The following is a 20,863-nucleotide window of genomic DNA, read 5'->3' on the forward strand; positions in this document are numbered from 1 at the left end:
TAAACATTTCATGGCTCATTTCTTTGGAATAGTCCTGAAAATTGGGACTGGGGGGTATATTACACCTCTATTACCAAAAAAACTAAGGCAGGAACTCTGAAACTGACTGAAGATTCTGAGAGAAACTTGTGTGGCTAGCATTTGGAAAAAAATGGCCTTATTCTCAGTCTCTATTCTAAATATGGTGGAGTTGCTTGGCAAGCTCTGGTCCACTCAGTAGAGGAAGGATTATACCTGCCCAGGCACCACTACCTGACATTTACAAAATAAGCGGTCTGAAATCCTTGTTTCCACATTAAAAATATTGCCAGTAACAAGCATCCAGTCCATAGTCATATTTCCTTTTTTCTTAAATATATACACAAATGTAATTTTGTGGTGGTGATTGACCCTATTTTTCTTTCTTTAATTTTCCTGCAGCTACTCAAAATCTAACCAGCTGAGAGTAAGCCCTCCCCTCAGACATCTTGGCTTTTTTAAAAAATTGAACAGCATCCTGTAATTGCAGACACTGACCAACCAAGTAGTTTTAAAGGACTCCTCCTTGGGCTCTAATTCTCTAATTCCTCATAATGCACCTACTGGATACCAGGCATTGTGCTGGCACTGGAAAGAGGAAAGGAAGGGAGGGACAAAATGATGAAAAGCTATCCCACACCTCCAGCAGTTGGCAATCCACCTACTCTCCTTCCCACACATACACACAAGTACATTCACCTTTAACTAGGCCTAAGAGCATCCTCCCCACTCAAGGCACAGCCTTAGTAAAGGGAAAATTTTCCAAAAGGTCAAATAAGAATACAATGTTTACTTAAAAATCACTGCAATTTAGTCAACTACAGGTAAACAATGGTAATGAAAGGCATGAAAAGCCAAGAAAGATTAGGGAGATTTACAAACCAAAGCAAGTCCTGCACACATATTAACTTAACATAGATCTTTCCTTTGGCTTCTCCTTTAGGGATCAACACTGAACCAGACCCTCTTTTCATGGGGCTTGTGGGGGCAGTGTTGAACTCACCTGAACTCAGCCGTCTTTAGGTAGGCTCCAGGGGCCCTGCTGGGAACCATACATGAAGGAGGTTTCCAGAATCAAGTCCCTAATAACTTACACAAAGAGAAAACCATGAACAATTTGTGCACTTAGTGGTATTTACTTCTTTCTTTTAACAAACTGTCTTTTGGAAAGAGAGTTGTCATAAGGGCAAATCAATCCTTTCAGATGTGATTAAAATGGGGCGTGTGGGGGAGACGCGACAGTTTAGCTCAAGGTAGCCTGCTACTGAAACCCACTGTTCGGTCTTATATGAGAGCTACATGCTCTGTGTTAACAAGAAAAGAGAACCAAAAAATAAGAAGGAACCAAGGATGCAGCTTCCCACCAATATACTGTAATCCACTAGGCAGAAAATATGTTCTATGCTTTTGTGTCTATGTGTATGAATAGTTAGATGTAGATATAAGTTCAAATAGAGTAATTTTGTTTTCTGAGCTCCTTTGTGTCAGTGTATTCCACACACACACACACACACACACACACACAATTTTTCTTCTCTGGGGGCCTTAAATTCCTGAATGTTCACTGTGCAGGTAGACACCAAGTCTACAGAGATGGATTCTCATTTCCTGGGCCTCTGTGGGCATTATTTGGACAAGATAGGAGTGCCTCTGGTGATGAAGCCAGCCAGATTAGCCAATCCCAGCACATGGCCACCGCTTTCAAGGAAGTCAGGTTGGACTGTACTCACTGGCCTTGACCTACTTGGATCATGATGTTGCCCTGATTGTGCCAGGGAACTGGATAAAGAGATGAGCCTGCTCATGCTTTAGCTGGTGGGAAATTTCCCCCAAGGATTGGTTGGCCCAAGTGTCTGCCTAGGGTACACAGTCACCACTACTCCCACCACCCCAGTGCCGGCCTTTCCTAGGATCTAAGAACATTTTTAGCAGAGACACTGTTGGTGGGCTCTGATTCAGTACGTGCCCCAGGAAAGGAACATACAGTCTTAAGTTTGGCCCAGCAAAGGCTGCACACACTTTGTTCCACATCAGATCCAGATACCCAGGCTCTGAGAGGCTGTCCCCCATTGTGACCACAGCTCGCCCCGGGCTGAGGCTCTGTGCTGACCCGGTCGTAACTGCCAAGGGCTGGACAATGGGCACATCTGTCCTTTCTCTGAGGGATGAAAGCACCTAAGCAGACAAGGCTCTGCCTTTTGTTACGGATTTTTTCCCCCTTTCTTTTGTAAGTGAAAGAAAGCCTCGGCATGTGGTAGCCGGGTGTACGTCCCACACTGGGGGCCTCCCCACGCGTCCCCGCCGAGCCCAAGGACCGGGTTCGATTCCAGATTGGAGCGTGATTGTAGGAAGCGGACAATTATGCCCGAAGCTGAATTGATTTTCAAATCTGGAGGCTTCTCGCGGGGACGCCGGGAAGAGGGCGTCCCTAAGGGCCAAGCGGAGACCGGCGCGCCTGTTCCACTCTGCCGGCGTCAGTCCTTCCCGCAAGCAGCGGCCTCCAGGTGCTTTACCAGGAGGGCCGTAGAGGAACCGCAGGAAGAGCCCAAGACTCGGCAACCCCACCAGCACCCAGAAATTGAAGTGGGAACCCACCAGGGCACTCCCCACCCCCCAACACACACACACGCACACACATACACACAGTCATTCGCGGAGCAACACCCCGTCTTATTATCAGCTGAGATCAAGAAGGACCCAGGCGGCGGGGGACAACGAGGTATGGCCAGGGCCAGAATTCTTGGCTTGAGCGTTCCCTTCTCTGGCCCGAGGAAGAGGAAGGGTGGGCAGAGGGTCAACAGTCACCAAGCTGACCAAGGCATTTAAGATAATTACTTCTCCTCCCTCCAAAACTGCCAAGCACCTGAGGATGGGGAGAAGGCGGGCTCCCAGAAGCCCTCTGGGAAATACAGCTCGGTGGGTCAAAGTGGAAGGAGTAACGACACAGGCTGAGGCTCTGAGGGCAATCTACACCAAGAGGTAGCAGCTGGAGAGAAAGGTGAGGACTTTCCAGTCTTGGCGCACCACCCGGGACGGGAGCCCGACAAGTGCTACTGGGTGAGAGCCCACCCGAGCCTTAGAGCCGAGAGGGGCGCCAAGTCTCCTGGGGCTGCGTTGGCTGCCCCAGGTCGCGCTCCACGCCAGGCCTTCGCACGTGCGCGCCGCTCCAGGGCCATCCGGCGCCGCTGTTAAGGCGCCGCACCCCCCTTCATCATTTGTACAGGGACGTCACGGGCCGCGCGCGCGGGGGCGGAGGGGGCGGGGCCGAGCCGCGCGCTTGCGCGCTGAGCCCGGCGGGAGTGAGGGCGGGCCGCGGCGGCGGCGGCGGCAGCGGCGGCATCGGCGGCGGCGGCGGCGGCGGAACCGCGGCCACAGAGTCTGCAACAGTAAACGAGCCATGGCTGGAGCTGGCCAGCGGCGCGGGCAAGCAGCAGCCGCGGAAGACGCGCGGACTGCGTCAGGGCAGCCGGGGGCCTCAGAATTCTAAGAAGGAGAAGGGCGAGAGGGGCCCAGGGGCGGGCGGGCTGGGGGCTCCGCGCTCGCCCAACGGCACGGATCCTTTTTGGAAATTAATATTTAAAAAAAAGCCGAGGACGCAGAGGGGAAGGTGGGGGCAAGAGGGAAGGCGAGACACACAGAGAGGGAGACAGAACCCCACAGAGAGAGGAAGGAAGGAAGGCAGGCAACAGTCGCCGGCAGCCGATGTGAAGACCGGACTGCGTGCGCCCTTCGCCGCCTCTGCCCGGCCTCATCGATGTTGTGTCCGTCGCCCGCTCGCCCGGATCACGATGAACGCGCAGCTGACCATGGAGGCGATCGGCGAGCTGCACGGGGTGAGCCATGAGCCGGTGCCCGCTCCTGCCGACCTCCTGGGCGGCAGTCCCCACGCGCGAAGCTCCGTGGCGCACCGTGGCAGCCACCTGCCCCCCGCGCACCCGCGTTCCATGGGCATGGCGTCCTTGCTGGACGGCGGTGGCGGCGGCGGCGATTACCACCACCACCACCGGGCCCCCGAGCACAGCCTGGCCGGCCCCCTGCACCCGACCATGACCATGGCCTGCGAGACTCCCCCAGGTATGAGCATGCCCACCACCTACACCACCTTAACCCCTCTGCAGCCGCTGCCGCCCATCTCCACCGTCTCGGACAAGTTCCCTCACCATCACCACCACCACCATCACCACCACCACCCGCACCACCACCAGCGCCTGGCGGGCAATGTGAGCGGTAGCTTCACGCTCATGCGGGACGAGCGCGGGCTGGCCTCCATGAATAACCTGTATACCCCCTACCACAAGGACGTGGCCGGCATGGGCCAGAGCCTCTCGCCCCTCTCCAGCTCCGGTCTCGGCGGCATCCACAACTCCCAGCAAGGGCTCCCTCACTATGCCCACCCGGGCGCCGCCATGCCCACTGACAAAATGCTCACCCCGAACGGCTTTGAAGCCCATCATCCGGCCATGCTCGGCCGCCACGGCGAGCAGCACCTCACGCCCACCTCGGCCGGCATGGTGCCCATCAACGGCCTTCCTCCGCACCATCCCCACGCCCATCTGAACGCCCAAGGCCACGGGCAGCTCCTGGGCACAGCCCGGGAGCCCAACCCTTCGGTGACCGGCGCACAGGTCAGCAATGGAAGTAATTCAGGGCAGATGGAAGAGATCAATACCAAAGAGGTGGCGCAGCGTATCACCACCGAGCTCAAGCGCTACAGCATCCCACAGGCCATCTTCGCGCAAAGGGTGCTCTGCCGCTCCCAAGGGACCCTCTCGGACCTGCTGCGCAACCCCAAACCCTGGAGCAAACTCAAGTCCGGCCGGGAGACCTTCCGGAGGATGTGGAAGTGGCTGCAAGAGCCGGAGTTCCAGCGGATGTCTGCACTCCGCTTAGCAGGTGAGCTGGGCGCGTGGGGAGATAAGGGATTGGGGAGGCTAAAGAGACTGAAAGAGAGAAGGAAAAAGAGAGAGCTAGGCACGCATCATCCCATCCTCCTTTCCCCAAGGGGAGGTGGCTAGTTCCCTGGGCCTGGTAGACCTAGCGACGGCTCCTGGGAGCAGACCGTCTCCTCCAGGATTCTGTACATTGGGCTGTGGTAGGCTCCGGGAGCTCGCCGGTACTGCCTGAGCGAATGCGGGGACGCATTTGTGCTCGGAGACTGTGTTGGAAGCGGTTGCCACCAGAGACTAAGAGAAACCCCCGGACCTGGCCGGACACGGTCTGTGCATCGCTTCTCAGTTGGGCACTCCCGGTTTGGGAAGAGGGAGGCGATTCTAGCATGGAACTGTGCGCAGATACTGCCCGCTCCTACCCTCGGCACATTCCCGGGAGTTGGTTTGGAGCGTGCTGGAGCTGCACGCCTATGTTTGGCTGAACTTGGTGCGGTGACACCCCCCACACACACTTTTTTGGCGCGAGGCAATAATGGGAGGGATGGGGAACCTCTCTGAGAGTTCCGGCAGAAGGTTCTGAAGCCCCCGGGAAGGTGTGTGTTTGGCGGCGAAGCTGTTTAAGAGTTAGCAAGCAATCTGCCCTGGTAACCGGCTGTGGAAAAGAGAGGAAGGCAGATGGTGCCGAGGTAAGGGTGAGGGCGAAGGGGCAGCAAGGGAGCTTGCAGCTGAGCCCAAGGACCGCTTTTGCTGCCGACTCATTTACGACTTCATATTTCGTTTTATTTCTCTGCATTATGTTTTGAATGTATCTCCATGTATGGGGGTGGGAGTGTGAACATGACCCCCAAGTCTTGGAGCAGAGGTCTTCCGGCCCCAAAACCCGGGAGTTAAGCTGGAAGGTCTCCGCGGCTCGGCACAGACAGCGCCTATCCTTCTTAGCCTCTCTAAGCCAAGGTGCGTGGACGGCTCCGGGAAGCTGGTCTAGGGGACAGCTTAGCCCAGTCTGAATCACACCAGATATTTCAAGCTGATTCCGAGACCCCTGAGGGCAAAGGACACACGGGGAGGTAGAGCCAAGGGCAGCTGAGGGCGGACACGGTTTGATGAGACCCTGCCGACTTGATTGACTCCTGGGTCCGTGCTACTCCCCCCCCAACCCCCGCCCCAGTCTCAGCCTGGTGCCCTGGCCTGAGTCCTGGCCAAGAGAAAGGTAAAAGCCGGAATGAGGGTTTGTTAATTAACTGATCGTTCTCCATTAATTCGTCCCTGGAGAATGAGAGACAGTCAATCCGATCAGAGCCGGGGGCACTGAGCCGTTTCACAGTCTAAAATCAAAGCGAAAGGCCGAAACCCCCTCCCCCACCTCATGCGGGCCAATGAGAAGCTAGAGGGAGGCAGGTGCCAGCGTGCCAGGGAGCCTGCCGCTGGATCTGGAACCAAGCCCAAAGCACTCTTTGGGTCTGGGCACTGGTGGCCTCCCTCCCGCGGGTCGAGTTCATGAGCCTCTGCCCGGCCAGGGTTTTCCAGCCCAGCCCTGTGCTCACTGGTTCCAAGCAAAATCCCCAGCAGGCTATTGCAGCTTGTGCCTGAAGTTAGGCGAGGTGGAGATAGGAGGACAGGAAGGCAAGGGAGAGATTGACAAGGTGTCCTCTGGGGCTCCCACAAATCCATTCCCTGCCCTGTGTGCATCCACCATATCGCCTCCCACCCCCGTAAGCTGACGGAGACCAGAGGGCAGCTCAGGTTCAGGAAGGGGTGGAAGAAAGGGATACCCTTCTCCCTGACTGCTCAGCCTCTGCCGGCCCCAAACTAGCGGCTTTTTACAAGCCCATGTCAGCCTCACACCCAGCTTCAGAATCTTGTACCCAGGCAGTGCTCACATAGGCCTGTCAGTGGGGTGTGGAGAAATGGAGGAAAGGATTGGAAATGAAAAGCGATCCCCCCAGGGAAGCATGACCCACCCCCTGCACCCCGAAGGTGCTTGCTGGAGACTTCAATGACCGCCTCTCCCCAGTGCCCCTGTCGCTCCCTGGAAAATCAGACTGACAGGTTCTGTTCAGAGATGACCCCCAACCCTGGAAACTCGGCCTTGCAGTCTGACCTACACGAGTGGGCACCTTGGTGCTGTTGAAGTGGGAGCACTAGCACTGTGACCCTCCTGTGGGAGGCGTGGGCATGCCAGCCAGTGCTCACCCTAGCCAGGAGGCTATGGAAGGGGTGACAAGTCTGGCACCCAGCCGCCTAAGACTAGTCATGCTTGCCTGAGGCACTCGGCCTTTTTCTTTGGAAAAAAGAAAATAATAATAAAAGGAAAATCGGAGACTCTGGCAGCACAAAACTTGGCACCCACCCCCAGGTGGAGTTGCATCCTAGGACCCAGATGGAGCTTCGAGTGTTTCATTTTCTTCTCTTTAATTAATTAAACGGGTGGGAAAGGCTGGGTTGGGGGCACTTGCAGAGCAAGCCCAACCGGAATCAATCCCATTACACTTCAGGAACCACAACCTATTTTAAAATCACTGAAAAATCATGAGCTGTCCCTTTAATATTTTCATTTCAGAGATGGGGTAAGGAGGGAATCAGGCCATTTCCAGACTCTCCAGATGATCCTCGGAGGCTCGATCGCAGACTTAAACAAACGCATTGCAGGGCACTTTTGCCAAGGCTGTGGGACGTTGCTTGGAGGAGGGGGGTTCCCACCACCAGTCTCCATGCACAGAGGTGTCCCTTGCAGTTTGGCTTGCTGCTGCTCTAAAGACCCCTCCACCTTGTCCTTACCCCTCCGGGTGGCTCCTTCGCTCACTGGCAGAGTGGCTTCTCCATGCCCTTCCCTGTACCCGAGATTCCATGAAGTCTGTTGCGGAGAGTCAAAACCTCCACACTTGGCAGCATGTTTGGGGAGGCGCCTTCTCCTTACAAAATTACATCGGCTTGGTGGGAGATGGGAGGAAATTCTCATCAAATTAACTACCTTTAAAAAAATCAATACGTGTTCCCTCAATGTAATCTTGCTGCTGCCCCATTAAAGTACAGTGCAGCTAGGCTGGGGGCCCGCATCTCATCTGAGGTGGGGTGGGCGGGCCGCACTCTACGGGTGGGTGGGCTCCTCCGCCTCTGACGTGGGCGCCTATTAAGACTTGAAGAGATTAGTTTCCAATTAAAGATTTCAGAAGGCTTTGGCCCCAGTAGGGGAGCTGTCAGCATCTGAAGAGGCTGCAACACGCACCCACCAGAGGGCAGAGCACCGCATACGGAGGAGGCAAGGCCCAGAGGGTTGGGCAGAGGTGGGTGCTGGGCCCCTCCGACTCTGAGGTACCTGAAGGAAGGGTACCTCCAAACAGCCCTGGGGAGACTGCCCAGTCTCCCACACCCGGGACTTCGCCCCTTTCCCGTCTAGAATTTGCCCCGGAAAGACCTGGAGGAGAGCTGGAGCCTGGGAGAGAGTGGGGGTAGAGGAGGGATGTTCGGCCAGGAGGTGGCCATGAGAAAGTCTCACAGGGACCAACCTGGGTTGTGTTTGCCATAAGTGGCCTTGCGGTCTGGTTGATTGATAACTGGCCTCCACGCAAGTCCATTTGCTTTTTGTTAATATTTATCCCGGCGGGTGACATTTCAACTGCCCCCCCCCCCAATTCCCTGGGCCAAGTTATCCAAGAAGTAGCAGTGCAGTGTTGGGCATTGGGAACCTCATTTTCCCAAATCTCAAAGACTCCTGGACCAGGAGGAAAACTGGGACTGGGACTCAGAAACTGGAAGGGTTCCTGGGCCCAAGAGAAGGCCCCAAGCAGACTGGTTGCCTCTCGCCCCACTTCTCACAGGGTGCAGCTGCTCCCAGCGGCTCTGGTTCAAACAAAGGGCCTGTAAGGCGCGGCCAACTGCAGCCAGCCTCACAGCCCCTGAGCCAGTGAGACTGACTGGGAGGGGGTTAGAACAGAGGGAAGGGGGTGCCTCCAAAAGGCTTGGTGTGGCCTTCTCCCAACACGCTGTGGTGGGGGTGGCCAGTTGTCAGGAGAAGTCAAAAAGAACCCCCACCCCCTCAGGGTGAATGGTGGCCATGTGCCCAGGGAGTCGGCTGGGGACCCCCCCACCAAACACACACACAGCAGCACAGCAGGAAACCAAAATTTCTCACCCCAGTCACCAAAAAGTTCCCCATGGACCTTTGCACCTGCGCCTGATCCCTTGAGGGTTTGGGGATCCTTCTTGCACTCCCCAGGGAAGGGAGGAAAGGAATGCCTAGTGTTAAGAAATGTGCATATGGTGAAGATTGGAGCCCACTGTTTGACAACGGTAGGAAGACCTGCTTCTGAGTCTTTTTTTTTTTTTTTTTTTTATTTATTTATTTGACAGAGAGAAATCACAAGTAGATGGAGAGGCAGGCAGAGAGAGAGAGAAGGAAGCAGGCTCCCTGCTGAGCAGAGAGCCCGATGCGGGACTCGATCCCAGGACCCTGAGATCATGACCTGAGCCGAAGGCAGCGGCTTAACCCACTGAGCCACCCAGGCGCCCCCTGCTTCTGAGTCTTGAGGTCGTCTTGTAGTTATTGTGTGGTGACCCTATTGTCAGCACAAGCAGGCTGGCCACCTGAGACAAATAACCCCATTCTGATGGTCCCACCAGTGGGTGCAGCCCCAAGCTACAGGCCCCTTGGAAATGCCCAAAGGGTGATTAGGATCAGTCAGAACAACCCGCTGGCCCCAGGGTTGTAGTGGTCACTAAAGACCCAGGCGCTGCCATAGCTATTTGACAACTGGCACTTGGGATAGACTGTGCCAAACATACCAATTTTAGCAACAAAATAACTGAAAGCCCAGGCTGCATCTTACTTCATCTTCATGCTTTGATCCTCAGTGCCCTTCAGGGAGCTGGCATCCTGCCCTCCCAGATTCCCTCCATAGGGAAGTCTGATGGGCTGTGTGGTGCGATAGCTCCGCACGCCCCCTGCGGGCTGCCGCCTGCCACCAGAGAAGCCCTTGGTTCAGTGAGCTGTGGAGAGGAAAGGGATGCTTGCTGTGGCTTTGTTTTTACGTCGCTCTACTGCTGATTTAAAAAACAACAATTATTTTCTGGTACGAAAGGGATGTGGAGGAGGAATATATCTTGGTCTCCAACAATGTCTGGTTATTACCCCAGTGATGAGACAAAATTGCCAACCCCCACATTACACCCCAGCTCTGACTTCTCTAAACAAGATACGTGTTTGGACTTTCTATCCAAATTATACTTTTGCTGGCACGTTTTTATTTGAGGAAAGCAGGGTCAGAGTAGAGAAGGTGACCCTGGTGGGACTCGAGTAGGAGGTTGGGGCTGGAGGATATAGTCCTAGGAGCGTGGATTAGTGGTTCCTTTGTTTTGTTGTTTCCCCTTCTAGCTAACTGACAGGAGTCAGGAGGCAGCCCTGAGGCTTTGAGCTCCGAGGGCTTTGTTTCCTCTTGAGTGGGGTGGGTGAAAAGGGCCTGCGGAGGCCGACTGGCCTGGAGCTCTGGTGCAGCGTCAGGACCCTGGACAAGACCCCACCAGCCCCAGGCTGGCCCCGTTTTCCTGCTGGAAAGTGGGTAGAATGCCTTTGAAGAGTTGTAGTAAGGAAGCGAGAACTAACAGCTAATATTCTGAAGTTCATGAGAAATCTCGAGGCCCCGCCAGGAACATTCACCAGCACAGTCAAGTAATCAAAAAGATCAAACCTATCTTTGTCGATAATTGATCTTTTCCTCCCTCCCCTACAGCTTTTCTGTGTATGTCTGAGTACACGTGCACACCTGCTTATAAAATCGGAATTCGAGTCCCTATGGGTGTGACAGGGGTTGGATCATTAAGCTAAAACGTTCAATTCAGTCCCTTTGATCTGTGCTGGGGAAAATCTATAGTCATCTCTAATCTATGAGGTCTTTAAGAAGGTTGTTACATGAGCTGTTTTGATGTCATCATTTCCACCTTCGTGGCAAATTCAGCTAATCAAAAGGACATTGCTACTCAAAGTTCTCAGAAAAAATAGTTCTTACAGGGTGTATTGGTAAAATTTATTCTTGATTTCCTTGTACAAAAGAAAATCCTCAAATCTGATGGAGTTGGGTAATTTAAAAAACGGTTCTGTCTTGCTCCTCAAAATCCATTGTTAGAAGCCTTGCCCTTCAATTAAGTGCTCAGTGCTCTTTGTAAACTCTGAATATTAGAATAAACACCAGATTAATGCTTTAATTCAGCCAAGAAGCCTTGATGAGAAATGAATAGTTTCATTTCAGTTAAAACAGCAGAATTTCCACACTCTTGATAAAATGGAATGGTCCCCAGCCTATGGTAGCAATAGAAGAAGGGTCTTATAGAACTCATGGTAGTTAGGATAGATTTCTCATAATTCTGACAAAAGCATTCAACAAGTATTCATTAAATGCTATTTTCTTTATGTCTCTATTTAAATAAGATGAATAAGCACCTTTGGGAGAAGAAAACCACATTATTTCTACATGAGAAGTGTCAGCCTCATAATGTTCAGTAAAACGAAAAAACTGATTTCTTATGTTTGTGAATTTATTGCACAATCATAAATTCCTGTCTTCTATCAATAGATTTTCACGGGTTTTTATTTTGTGACAAATAACTTAATACTAAGAGGTTTAATTTCCTCCTAAAGTGATAGGATTGGATTCTGTGACTAGACCAATCACAAGGCAGTCTAATGATTTGATGCAAACATAGGAACTTATGTTTTATTACTGAGTCTTGCTATAGAATCATCTACTTTGTGTTTCTCCCAAAAAGTGTTACATTATCATAAAGTTGGAAAAATACTAGCTTCTAGAATCTTTCTTCTCCTTTAGATGAGACAATCTGGTAAACCTCCCAGCTGAATGGAACCAGTCCCTGAAATACTACCTATCCAGTTTGTCATGGCAATTGATAAGGAAAGAACTTATATCTGTTCTGTACATCCTATTAGTCGGGTACTGTACTGGGACATATATGATCTAATTTAATATTCTATTTCAGTGGCTCCCAAATCTTGCTCCACTTTTGAATCACTTAGGGACCTTTACAAATATGATTTCTAGCTAAAATCCAGGGCCTGACCTAGGCATTGGGATTTTTAAAAGCTCTGAGGTGATTTAATTGAGCAGCAAAGTTGGGGAACCACTAGTTTATGTGGTAGTTACTATTATTTTCCCTCTTTCTATGTTCATTAAGGTTACATAACTTATCTCTGGTTACACAACTGGAAAGCAGTGATACCCTGAAGTTAGCTTGCCCAGCTCAAAGCACAGAACGCTCTTACTTTCCACCCTGTGCCTACTAGTACGGGTCTACCAGGTCAGTGGACCTAGAATGTGGAGGTGTCCGATTTATTGTCATAAACACCTGATCTAGAAAGTGTCTGCATAGTAAAGGTCTTGCTAGTGGAGAGTGTGTATATTCCTTTGCGACTCACAAGGAAGGTTACTTATGGAAACTTATTTGTTTTTTACTCAAGACTCATAAGAGAGAACTTTTATTGCTGTCTTTTGAAGAAGCAGCCAGAGGCAATGTAGGGCAGTATGAGAGCTAGACATGCAACCGAGGTCTCCATTTGTTCACTTAAACAATTATTGGTGGGCAAGACCCAATCATTGGATGTGTTCTCTGGGTAGGACTGGCCCATTGGAACTCCTGCCTGGAGGAGGGCCCAAAGACCCAAATCTCCCATATTTTCAGGCATTGGTGTTCTGAGATCTTCATTTGCACAACAGTTAGATTTCTTTGCTTCAGATCATTGCCTTTCTTGCTATCCCAAGCTTGCCTGCTACTCACGTTTTAGGACTTTGTACACAAAAAATAATAAATTAACTAAAACTCTGTGTATAAATTGGCAGTCATCCAGAGGACAACTTAGAATTTCCCTCAAACACTAGGTGTTTCCAGTTATCCGGTGTCTCTCATCTTCCTTTGCATATGCCATAGGGTACTCAGAGTGGACAGTTTCTGAAATCACTACTTTCGTTTTTGCATCTGGTGATGATCTCATAGTCCCAAAGAGAGGTTATCAAAAGAACACAATAAACTATGAGATTTTCGCTTTCTTTCCTGTTGTCTCCTGAAACAGATCAATGGCCCCGGAAATTAAATAAATAAACGAGCGAAGCGCGCCACCTAGTGACCTCCATGCTCACTGCAGGTGAAGTTCGTGAGAGGAGTGGCTAACGGGATTCAAGTATTGATGGAGTCACAAAAATCGTTCATTAAGGCAATTTAATCTTTGCTATTAAATGTCCTTCCAATTCATTTAGGATAATTAAGATGCAGTTAAAGTGATTAAATTCTAATTACTTATGCTAGACAAAGACATATTTGTCACACTAATGCGGTTAACTAAGGACTCAGAAAGAAAGTTAACATTTACTTCAAATGATGCAACTGGAAAAATCAGTTCCTCTTTTCATCATTAATCCAACGAGCCGGGTGATTATGTAATGGCATTGCAAGCTCATTAAGTAGGGGAAGTGCTGATTAAAATGACTGCTAGGAGGAAAACCGGAACCAAGATCACCTCAGTAGTTCGGTCTGCAGTCCCAGCAAAATTTCTTGGTCTTCTTTCCTTCTAAGCCCCCCACCCCAAAATAGTAAGCAGCTCCCCCATTTAAAAAGGACACCTCACAGAAAGCCTTTATTGCCAGCCTACAGACATTGTTAAACCAAAAGATATTTTTACGTGGTAAATGGAGTCTCAGCATGAGGAGCTAGGCAGGGTGGGGCTGGGGAGGGAATTCCTGAAGTCAGCAGCTCCAGAATGAAAATGTCTTCTGAAGGATTCTGAGGCCACATCCCTTCACAGAAGCTCCCTTCCAAGTAAGCAGTCCTTCTCCCCTTTCCTAAATCCACTTTTACTGCCTTTGACTCCAGAGGACAAATTCCTCTGCATGGAATCCTGCCACGTTTGATTGTTATGCACACTCTGAAGATTGCTAAGTATACCTCAGATGCAAATCGGCCTTTTTTCAGTATTTTTCTACATTCTCATGTAAAGTCATCTAAGATTATAAACCCTCCAGTTACTAAGGCTATTTTACCATAACGTCCACAAATAATTCCCAGCCTCTTATGGTAGCTTGATAATGAGAGCTCATTAGAGAGAGATGAATTGAAACAACTGGATCTGAAGCTTGCCTTCCTCATAAAAATGGCTTCCTAAGGTGGTGCTCAGCATTTGTCCAGGGTGGGGAGGATGATCAAGGATGAAGATGGTCAGTCATAAAACTGAAGATTATTTTCACCAGGAGATAGGTGTCTTTTAGCCCTGTTAAATTTGCATACTGAAAATCATAATTGTGGAGATTACATCTTTCCCCTATTTATCTCATTGGACTTAAATATTATCCCTGTTTGCCTCATAAGCAAAGACTTTAAAGTTACTATATTCATCAGTTACAAAAGTCAAACCACTACGTTTAAAAAATAAATTGGCGGGGCGCCTGGGTGGCTCAGTGGGTTAACCCTCTGACTTCAGCTTAGGTCATGATCTCAGAGTCCTGGGATCGAGCCCCACATCGGGCTCTCTGCTCAGTAAAGAGCCTGCATCCCCTCTCTCTCTGCCTGCTTCTCTGCCTACTTGTGACCTTTGTCTGTCAAATAAATAAAATATTTTAAAATAAATAAATAAATTGGCAATTACTTGGATACTTACAGTTATTATTAATTTAATCAGGTTATGGCATTTTATATTACTAAAATAAACAAACAAATTAAAGTTAAAAACCCTGGACTAAGAACCAAAAGCCCCAGAGACAAGTTCTCAGGCTAATTAGCTCAGAGAACTTGTCATTTACCCTGTCTGGGCCCTTAGTCTCCTTAAATATAGAATGAAGGATTTGGCCTTAGGGCCCTTCCAGGTCCCACATTCTATGATTGATTGCCTTCTGGGATGCCTGTGTATCCACTGCAAAGTCTTTTGTCTCTATTTAGTGCACTGTCCCAAAGTCAGGATTCAATGAAGTGTAAGCTTCAGGGGCTCATCTCTTGGGCAAGGTCTCAGGTCAGGCTCTACTGTCACATGGTCAAGAGAAAGCAGCCCGTCCCGTCAGGAGTGCCACCTTCTGGCACAAAAATGCTACAGTCTGACATTCCAATTCCCATGTCCTAATAATACAAGCTATTGGTGAGGATTTGAATCAACAGGAATTTGTACACTGCTGGCTGGTTGGGAATGTAAATTTGGACCATTGCTTCAAAAGATAATTCGACATTGTTTCATAACCCTGAACCTACACCTATCCAGTGGTTTTACTCTTTGGCATATACCCTAGGTAAACTCACAGATGCTGCTGGAGATGTGTACAAGACTGTAGCAGAATTGGTCATAAGAGCAAAGAAGCCAGAAACATCCCAAGCATTCACTGACAAGGACATATAAATTGTGATATATTCGTGTAATGCAGTAGTATACTGCAATGCAAATGAATGGACCACAGCTATATACAAGTCTTAGGAACATAGTTGAATTAAAAGAAAAGCCATGGACAGTCACACATCAAAACAATACCACTTTTCCAAAGCTCAAAAGCAAACAGTGCTGAACAATTTATTGTTTGGAGATACTTAAAAATGTGGTAAAGCTATTTTCAAAAAACAAATGAATAATAAACTCAGATTCCAGAGTTATTCCCGGTTGGGGAAGGTTAGAAGATAAGTAGCTTGAAAAGCCAGTGATGTTGCTGTTCTTTTGTTGGATGCTGCCCTCACAAATGTTCATTTTGTTACTAGGCTTCCTATCTTAAATATCCAGTATTGTTCCTGGAGGTAAATATTTTTAATTTTAACATTGGGGAGGAAAAGATTTTTTTTCTTGGCTCTCCAACCCAAACAGCTTGGACCAGACAAACCCAGCAGCATTTGTACACAGTTCCTAGCCACATACTAAACATCAGCCCTCCTCGAAATTATGTTCTGCCAGTTGTGGACAGGACATAAGAAGTGAAAAGAGGAGTTTGTCACAGCACTTTCTACAAGAGCCAAATTAGGGAAACAACCCAAGTGTCCATCAACTGATGAATGGACAACAAAGAAGCGACATGAGGGCGCCTGGGTGGCTCAGTTAGTTAAGCATCTGACTCTTGATTTCATCTCAGGTCCATGATCTCAGGATCACGAGATTGAGCCCTGCATCAGGCTCCACACTGGGCATGGAACCTGCTTAGCATACTCTCTCTCCCTCTACCCATCCCCCACCCACTTGCACACTCTTTCTCTCTTTCTAAAAATAAATAATAAAATATTTTTTAAAGGAAGATGTGGTACGCACATACAATGGAATATTACTCAGCCATAAAAAAGAATGAAATCTTGCCATTTGCAATGACCTGGTTGGAGCCAGAGCATATTATGCTAAGTGAGATAAGTCAGTCAGAGAAACACAAATACCATATGATTTCACTCCTATGTGGAATTTAAGAAACAAAACAAATGAGCAACGGGGAAAAAAGAGGGACAAATCAAGAAACAGACCCTTAACTATAGAGAACAAATGCTGGTTATCGGAGGGGAGCGAGCCAGGAAAGGATGAAGTAGGCGATGGGGATGGAGGAGTGCACTTGCCGTGATGAGCACAGGGTGATGTATGCAAGTGTTCAATCACTCTATTGTATACCTGAAACTAGTATTACACTGTATGTAACTAATTGGAATTTAAATAAAAACTTTGAAAAAGAAGTGAGAGAAGAAATTTCATTAGATATGGAAAGAGAGGTTTGTTTTTCATTCGAGTTCCAGCTACAACACTGATGTGCTCAGTACTGGAGAAGGTATATACAGCCGACTTGTCCCTTAAGATTCACTGTCTAGTGGGGAAGAGAGACAAATAGCTGTTCATTTCCTTCTTGATTGTTTTGTGTGTGTATGTGTGTGTGTGCCAATAAAGAGAAGTTTGGGGTGTGACGAAAGGACAGTTTTGAAGATCTGGAAAATGAATAGGACTTGAGTCAGAAATGGAAGAAGAGGTCCACAGACAGAAGGAACAGCAGTATGTGTGGAGGCCCTGGTTGAAATATGTTCTGCTGAAGATTTCTAGAATCTGAATTACTATATAGCTGAAAGCTTGTTTCTTCCCTAGCATAGCTAAGTGACATAATACTTTTCCGTCGATAACAAAGGTGTTCTCAGGCACCTGGGTGGCTCAGTGGGTTAAGTGTCTGCCTTCGGCTCTGTCCCTGATCCCAGGGTCCTAGGATCAAGTCTCTCATCAGGCTCCCTGCTCAGTGGAGAGTCTGCTTCTCCCTCTGCCCCTTCCCCTGGCTCATGAGCACGCTCTCTTTCTCTCGAAAATAAATAAAATCTTAAAAACAACAACAGCAAAAGTGTTCTCCAGGGTTTCAGTGCTGGGGAGGAGAGAGAAGAGGGTTTTCTATTCCTCTAAGAGTGCAAATCAGATTGGTGGAGGAAGGGTGGGAAGAAGATTATGTGTTGGTTAAAAAGCTTGCCAGATGAGGGGTGCCTGCATGGCTCAGTCAATTGAGTGTCCAATTCTTGGTTTCAACCCAAGTCATGCTCTCACAGAGCATGAGATTGACAAGCCCCAAGTAAAGCCCAGCATCAAGCCCCCCAGTACCCCCAACCATCCCCCCACATGGAACCCCACCTTCAGCTCCTGGCTTCTTGTTCCTGGGGGAGTCTGCTGAGGATTCTCTCCTGCCCTTCCCCCATCCCACCCCCAACAAGCATAACCACCTGCAAGCTCTTGCTCTTTCTCTCACATAAACAAATTCCCAGGTGATTCTAATATTACTCCAAGTTGAGAATTAGGACATTGATATTGAGAATTTAAGGGCAGGTGACCTTTATTTTTGCCCCTTTAGTTATTTTACCATTTTTCTGGAGTAATCTATAGTTCCATAACTTTATAGGTAGAAAAATAGATACATATAGATAGATCCTGATATAATATATAGTGGAATGAAGTTGTCAGATGATGTATGCTTTTGAAAGAAAACTTGAGTGAGATAATAGAAGAGCAATAACAAGAAACTAGCTAGGATGGGGTGGAAATAGATTATGAGAGTCTGATTGCGTGTCATTATCAGAAAAGGTGGAGAAAATGGGTGGGCAAAATTTGAGAGATCTATCTAAAGTAAAATTGGGAAGACATTGTGGAGAACAAAAATGAGAGAGGAACAGACTCCTGTGGTTTTGATTTAGAAAGCTGGGTGCTTGGATATACCTTTAGCCATAAAGGTATATGTGGGGGAGACATGATGTCAGCATCATGCTAATGAGGTGACGATTGTGGGTTCAGTCCATTGGGTCTTGTTTTTAATTCCCAGTGCCGGTGGATAGAGATGAGTGCTTTCATTCCAGCCAGCTGCCTGCATTGGGCCCACATGAGCCTTGAAGAACCAGTGTCCAAGGTTAGCCCAATCTGTTCCTGCTAGCAGAAAAACAAAAGCAGTCCCCTGTAACAGGAGGGCAGCAAAGCCAATACGCAGGGGATGGAAGCACAAATATGTTGGAGGGCGGGCAGGTGTTGCCAAGTCTTGGATTTTGTCACTTCACATTAGTTTGGGATAAGAACGAACCCCTCCAATGTCAAATTTTGTTTTTCTCTAATCTAGTTTACATAGTTGTTGCCCCATGAACCCCAATTTTTTAAAGAATTATTTTAAATTAATGTTTATTTTTGAGTATGTGCTATGTGCACATCATGTTTTGAAAGTTAAACAACATAGAATGGTAGATAGAGAAAATGAAGTTCTCATCATCTATTCCTCAGTACCCAGCCCCCCTTTCTAGAGGCAACCCTTGTTACCAGTTTCTTAAGTATTTTTTTTTTCCAAATAAGAACTTCTAGGAAGAAGAGTGAATGCTTCTTGTTTCCTTTATTCTGCTCTGTTTACCGACAGTTGCTTTCCTAGAAACGTATTTACATACTCGGCAAGGTGCTGCCCAGTGAAATTATCTGAATATTGCAATTAAGGAGTAGCACAGGGTGACTACCCTTCCGGGTATGTTGAACGTGGTCTCAAGTGCTTCAGTGGAGGTTCCTTTAATCCAGCTCTTTCATGAAAGACAACTTAATGTAGGAAAGTTGTTCAAAATTTAAGCTTATCTACCACCTTGCCTCCCTACTTTAAAATAATACAATACCTGGGCGCCTGGGTGGCTCAGTTGGTTAAATGTCTGCCTTCGGCTTGGGTCATGATCCTGGAGTCCTAGGATCGAGTCCCACATGGGGCTCCCTGCTTGGCAGGGAGTCTGCTTCTCCCGCTGACTTCTCTCTCTCTCTCTCAAATATATAAAAGATCTTAAAAAAAAAATACAATACCCAAATACAACTATTGTATCATTTTAGAACACTACCTTCAACACAATAAATTTTTTTTCAGTGAGTTAGTTATTGTACTATATATGTGTATATATACACACACACACACATATATACATATAAGAATATATATATATATATATATATATATATTCTTAGATCCTGCATTTGTCCTGACATAGCTTTAGTAAATATGTTTTTTTAAAGATTTTATTTATTTATTTGACAGATAGAGATCACAAGTAGGCAGAGAGGCAGGCAGAGAGAGAGAAAGAGAGAGGAGGAAAAGGAAGCAGGCTCCCTGCTGATCAGAGAGCTGGATGTGGGGCTTGATCCCAGGACCCTGAGATCATGACCCGAGCTGAAGGCAGACGCTTTAACCCACTGAGCCATTCAGGTACCCCAGTAAATATGTTTTTTACGATGTGGTGCCTTCCTACTGTGTCTAATCACTCTGTGTCTTATTTTATTTAAAATATTTTATGTTATTTATTTATTTGAGAGAGACAACAAACACAAGCAGGAAGAGGGTCAGAGGGAGGAGCAGACTCCCTGGTAAGCAGAAGCCTGATGCAGCTCAATCCCGGGATCCTGGGATCATGACTTGAGCTGAAGACAGACACGACTGAGCCACCCAGGCGCTCTGTATCTTATGCTTTTTAATTCCAATTATCTCAAAAAAAAACAAAATAAAACAAAACTCCTTTGTAAAGTATTAATGTTTGAGCACCTGGGTGGCTGAGTCAGTTAAGCATCTGCCTTCAGCTCAAGTTGTGATCCCAGGGTCCTGGGATTGAGCCCTGAGTTGGGCTCTCAGCTCAGTGGGAAGCCTGCTTCTCCCTCTGCCTGCCACTCCCCCTGTTTGTGCTCTCTCTCCCCCTTTCTGTCAAGTAAATAAAATCTTTTAAAAAATAAAGGATTAATGTTAATCAAGGAAAAGGATGACAAGAATCACCCATAAAACCCCCACTCAGAGATAACCCCCCCTTTTCGTGAATATCCTTCTAATCTTTCCTCAATGGGATGATACATACATACTAATTTATAACTTTTAAATTAAAAATCCCATATTATTAAATTTATGGTAGAACATTTGAAAATACATAAAAGAATAATGGAGACAATAAAAATCCCTGATAATTCTGTCATCCCTCTCCCTCCCAAACAGCTCATGACCAGCATGCATTCATTTAGCAGATACGAATAGACAAGATGTTTGTGATTTGCAGGACAGAAGAGATGGACAAAGAAGGACAAAGACAGTTCCCTCTGCTCTAATGAATGACACAGCAGTCAGAAACATCATACAAAAAACATTACTGATTATTTGTTTTACTACTTTAAAAATAATTTTTCTCTAGTTATTAAAGTAATGCATGCTAGATGTAGAAGCTTTGGAAAATATGAAACATTATAAACCATACAACAAACTCAAATTATCCACTCCATAAACCAGAGATGGTACCTGTGATTTTCTGGCTTGTTTCCTTCTAGCTTTTTAAAAGTACAAAGATAGGGGCACCTGGTGGTACAGTTGGTTAAGCACCTGGCTCTTGGTTTCGGCTCAGGTCCTGATCTCAGGATCTTCAGATCAAGTCCCAGGTGGGGCTGTGCACTCAGGGTGGAGCCTGCTTGAGTTTCTCTCACCCTTTTCCTTTGCCACATGCCCCCCTCCCTG

At 47.9% G+C, this 20,863-nt stretch overlaps 1 protein-coding gene across 4 annotated transcripts in view; it reads left to right on the plus strand.

Moving 5' to 3' along the window:
• Positions 1-3,327: 3,327 nt before the first annotated feature.
• ONECUT1 (one cut homeobox 1) overlaps positions 3,328-20,863 on the plus strand; it is a 43,892-nt gene continuing 26,356 nt past the window's right edge. The window contains exons 1-2 of one of the 4 annotated variants that reach the window (XM_082734730.1): positions 3,328-4,911; positions 18,188-18,271. In XM_082734730.1, coding sequence (XP_082590856.1) covers positions 3,807-4,911; positions 18,188-18,255 — 1,173 coding nt within the window. In that variant the 5' untranslated portion in view covers positions 3,328-3,806 and the 3' untranslated portion in view covers positions 18,256-18,271. The other 3 variants (XM_082734729.1, XM_082734731.1, XM_082734728.1) reach the window with 3 other exon arrangements.

The sequence above is a fragment of the Mustela nivalis genome (genome assembly GCF_964662115.1).
Source record: "Mustela nivalis genome assembly, chromosome: 6".
NCBI lineage: Eukaryota > Metazoa > Chordata > Mammalia > Carnivora > Mustelidae > Mustela > Mustela nivalis.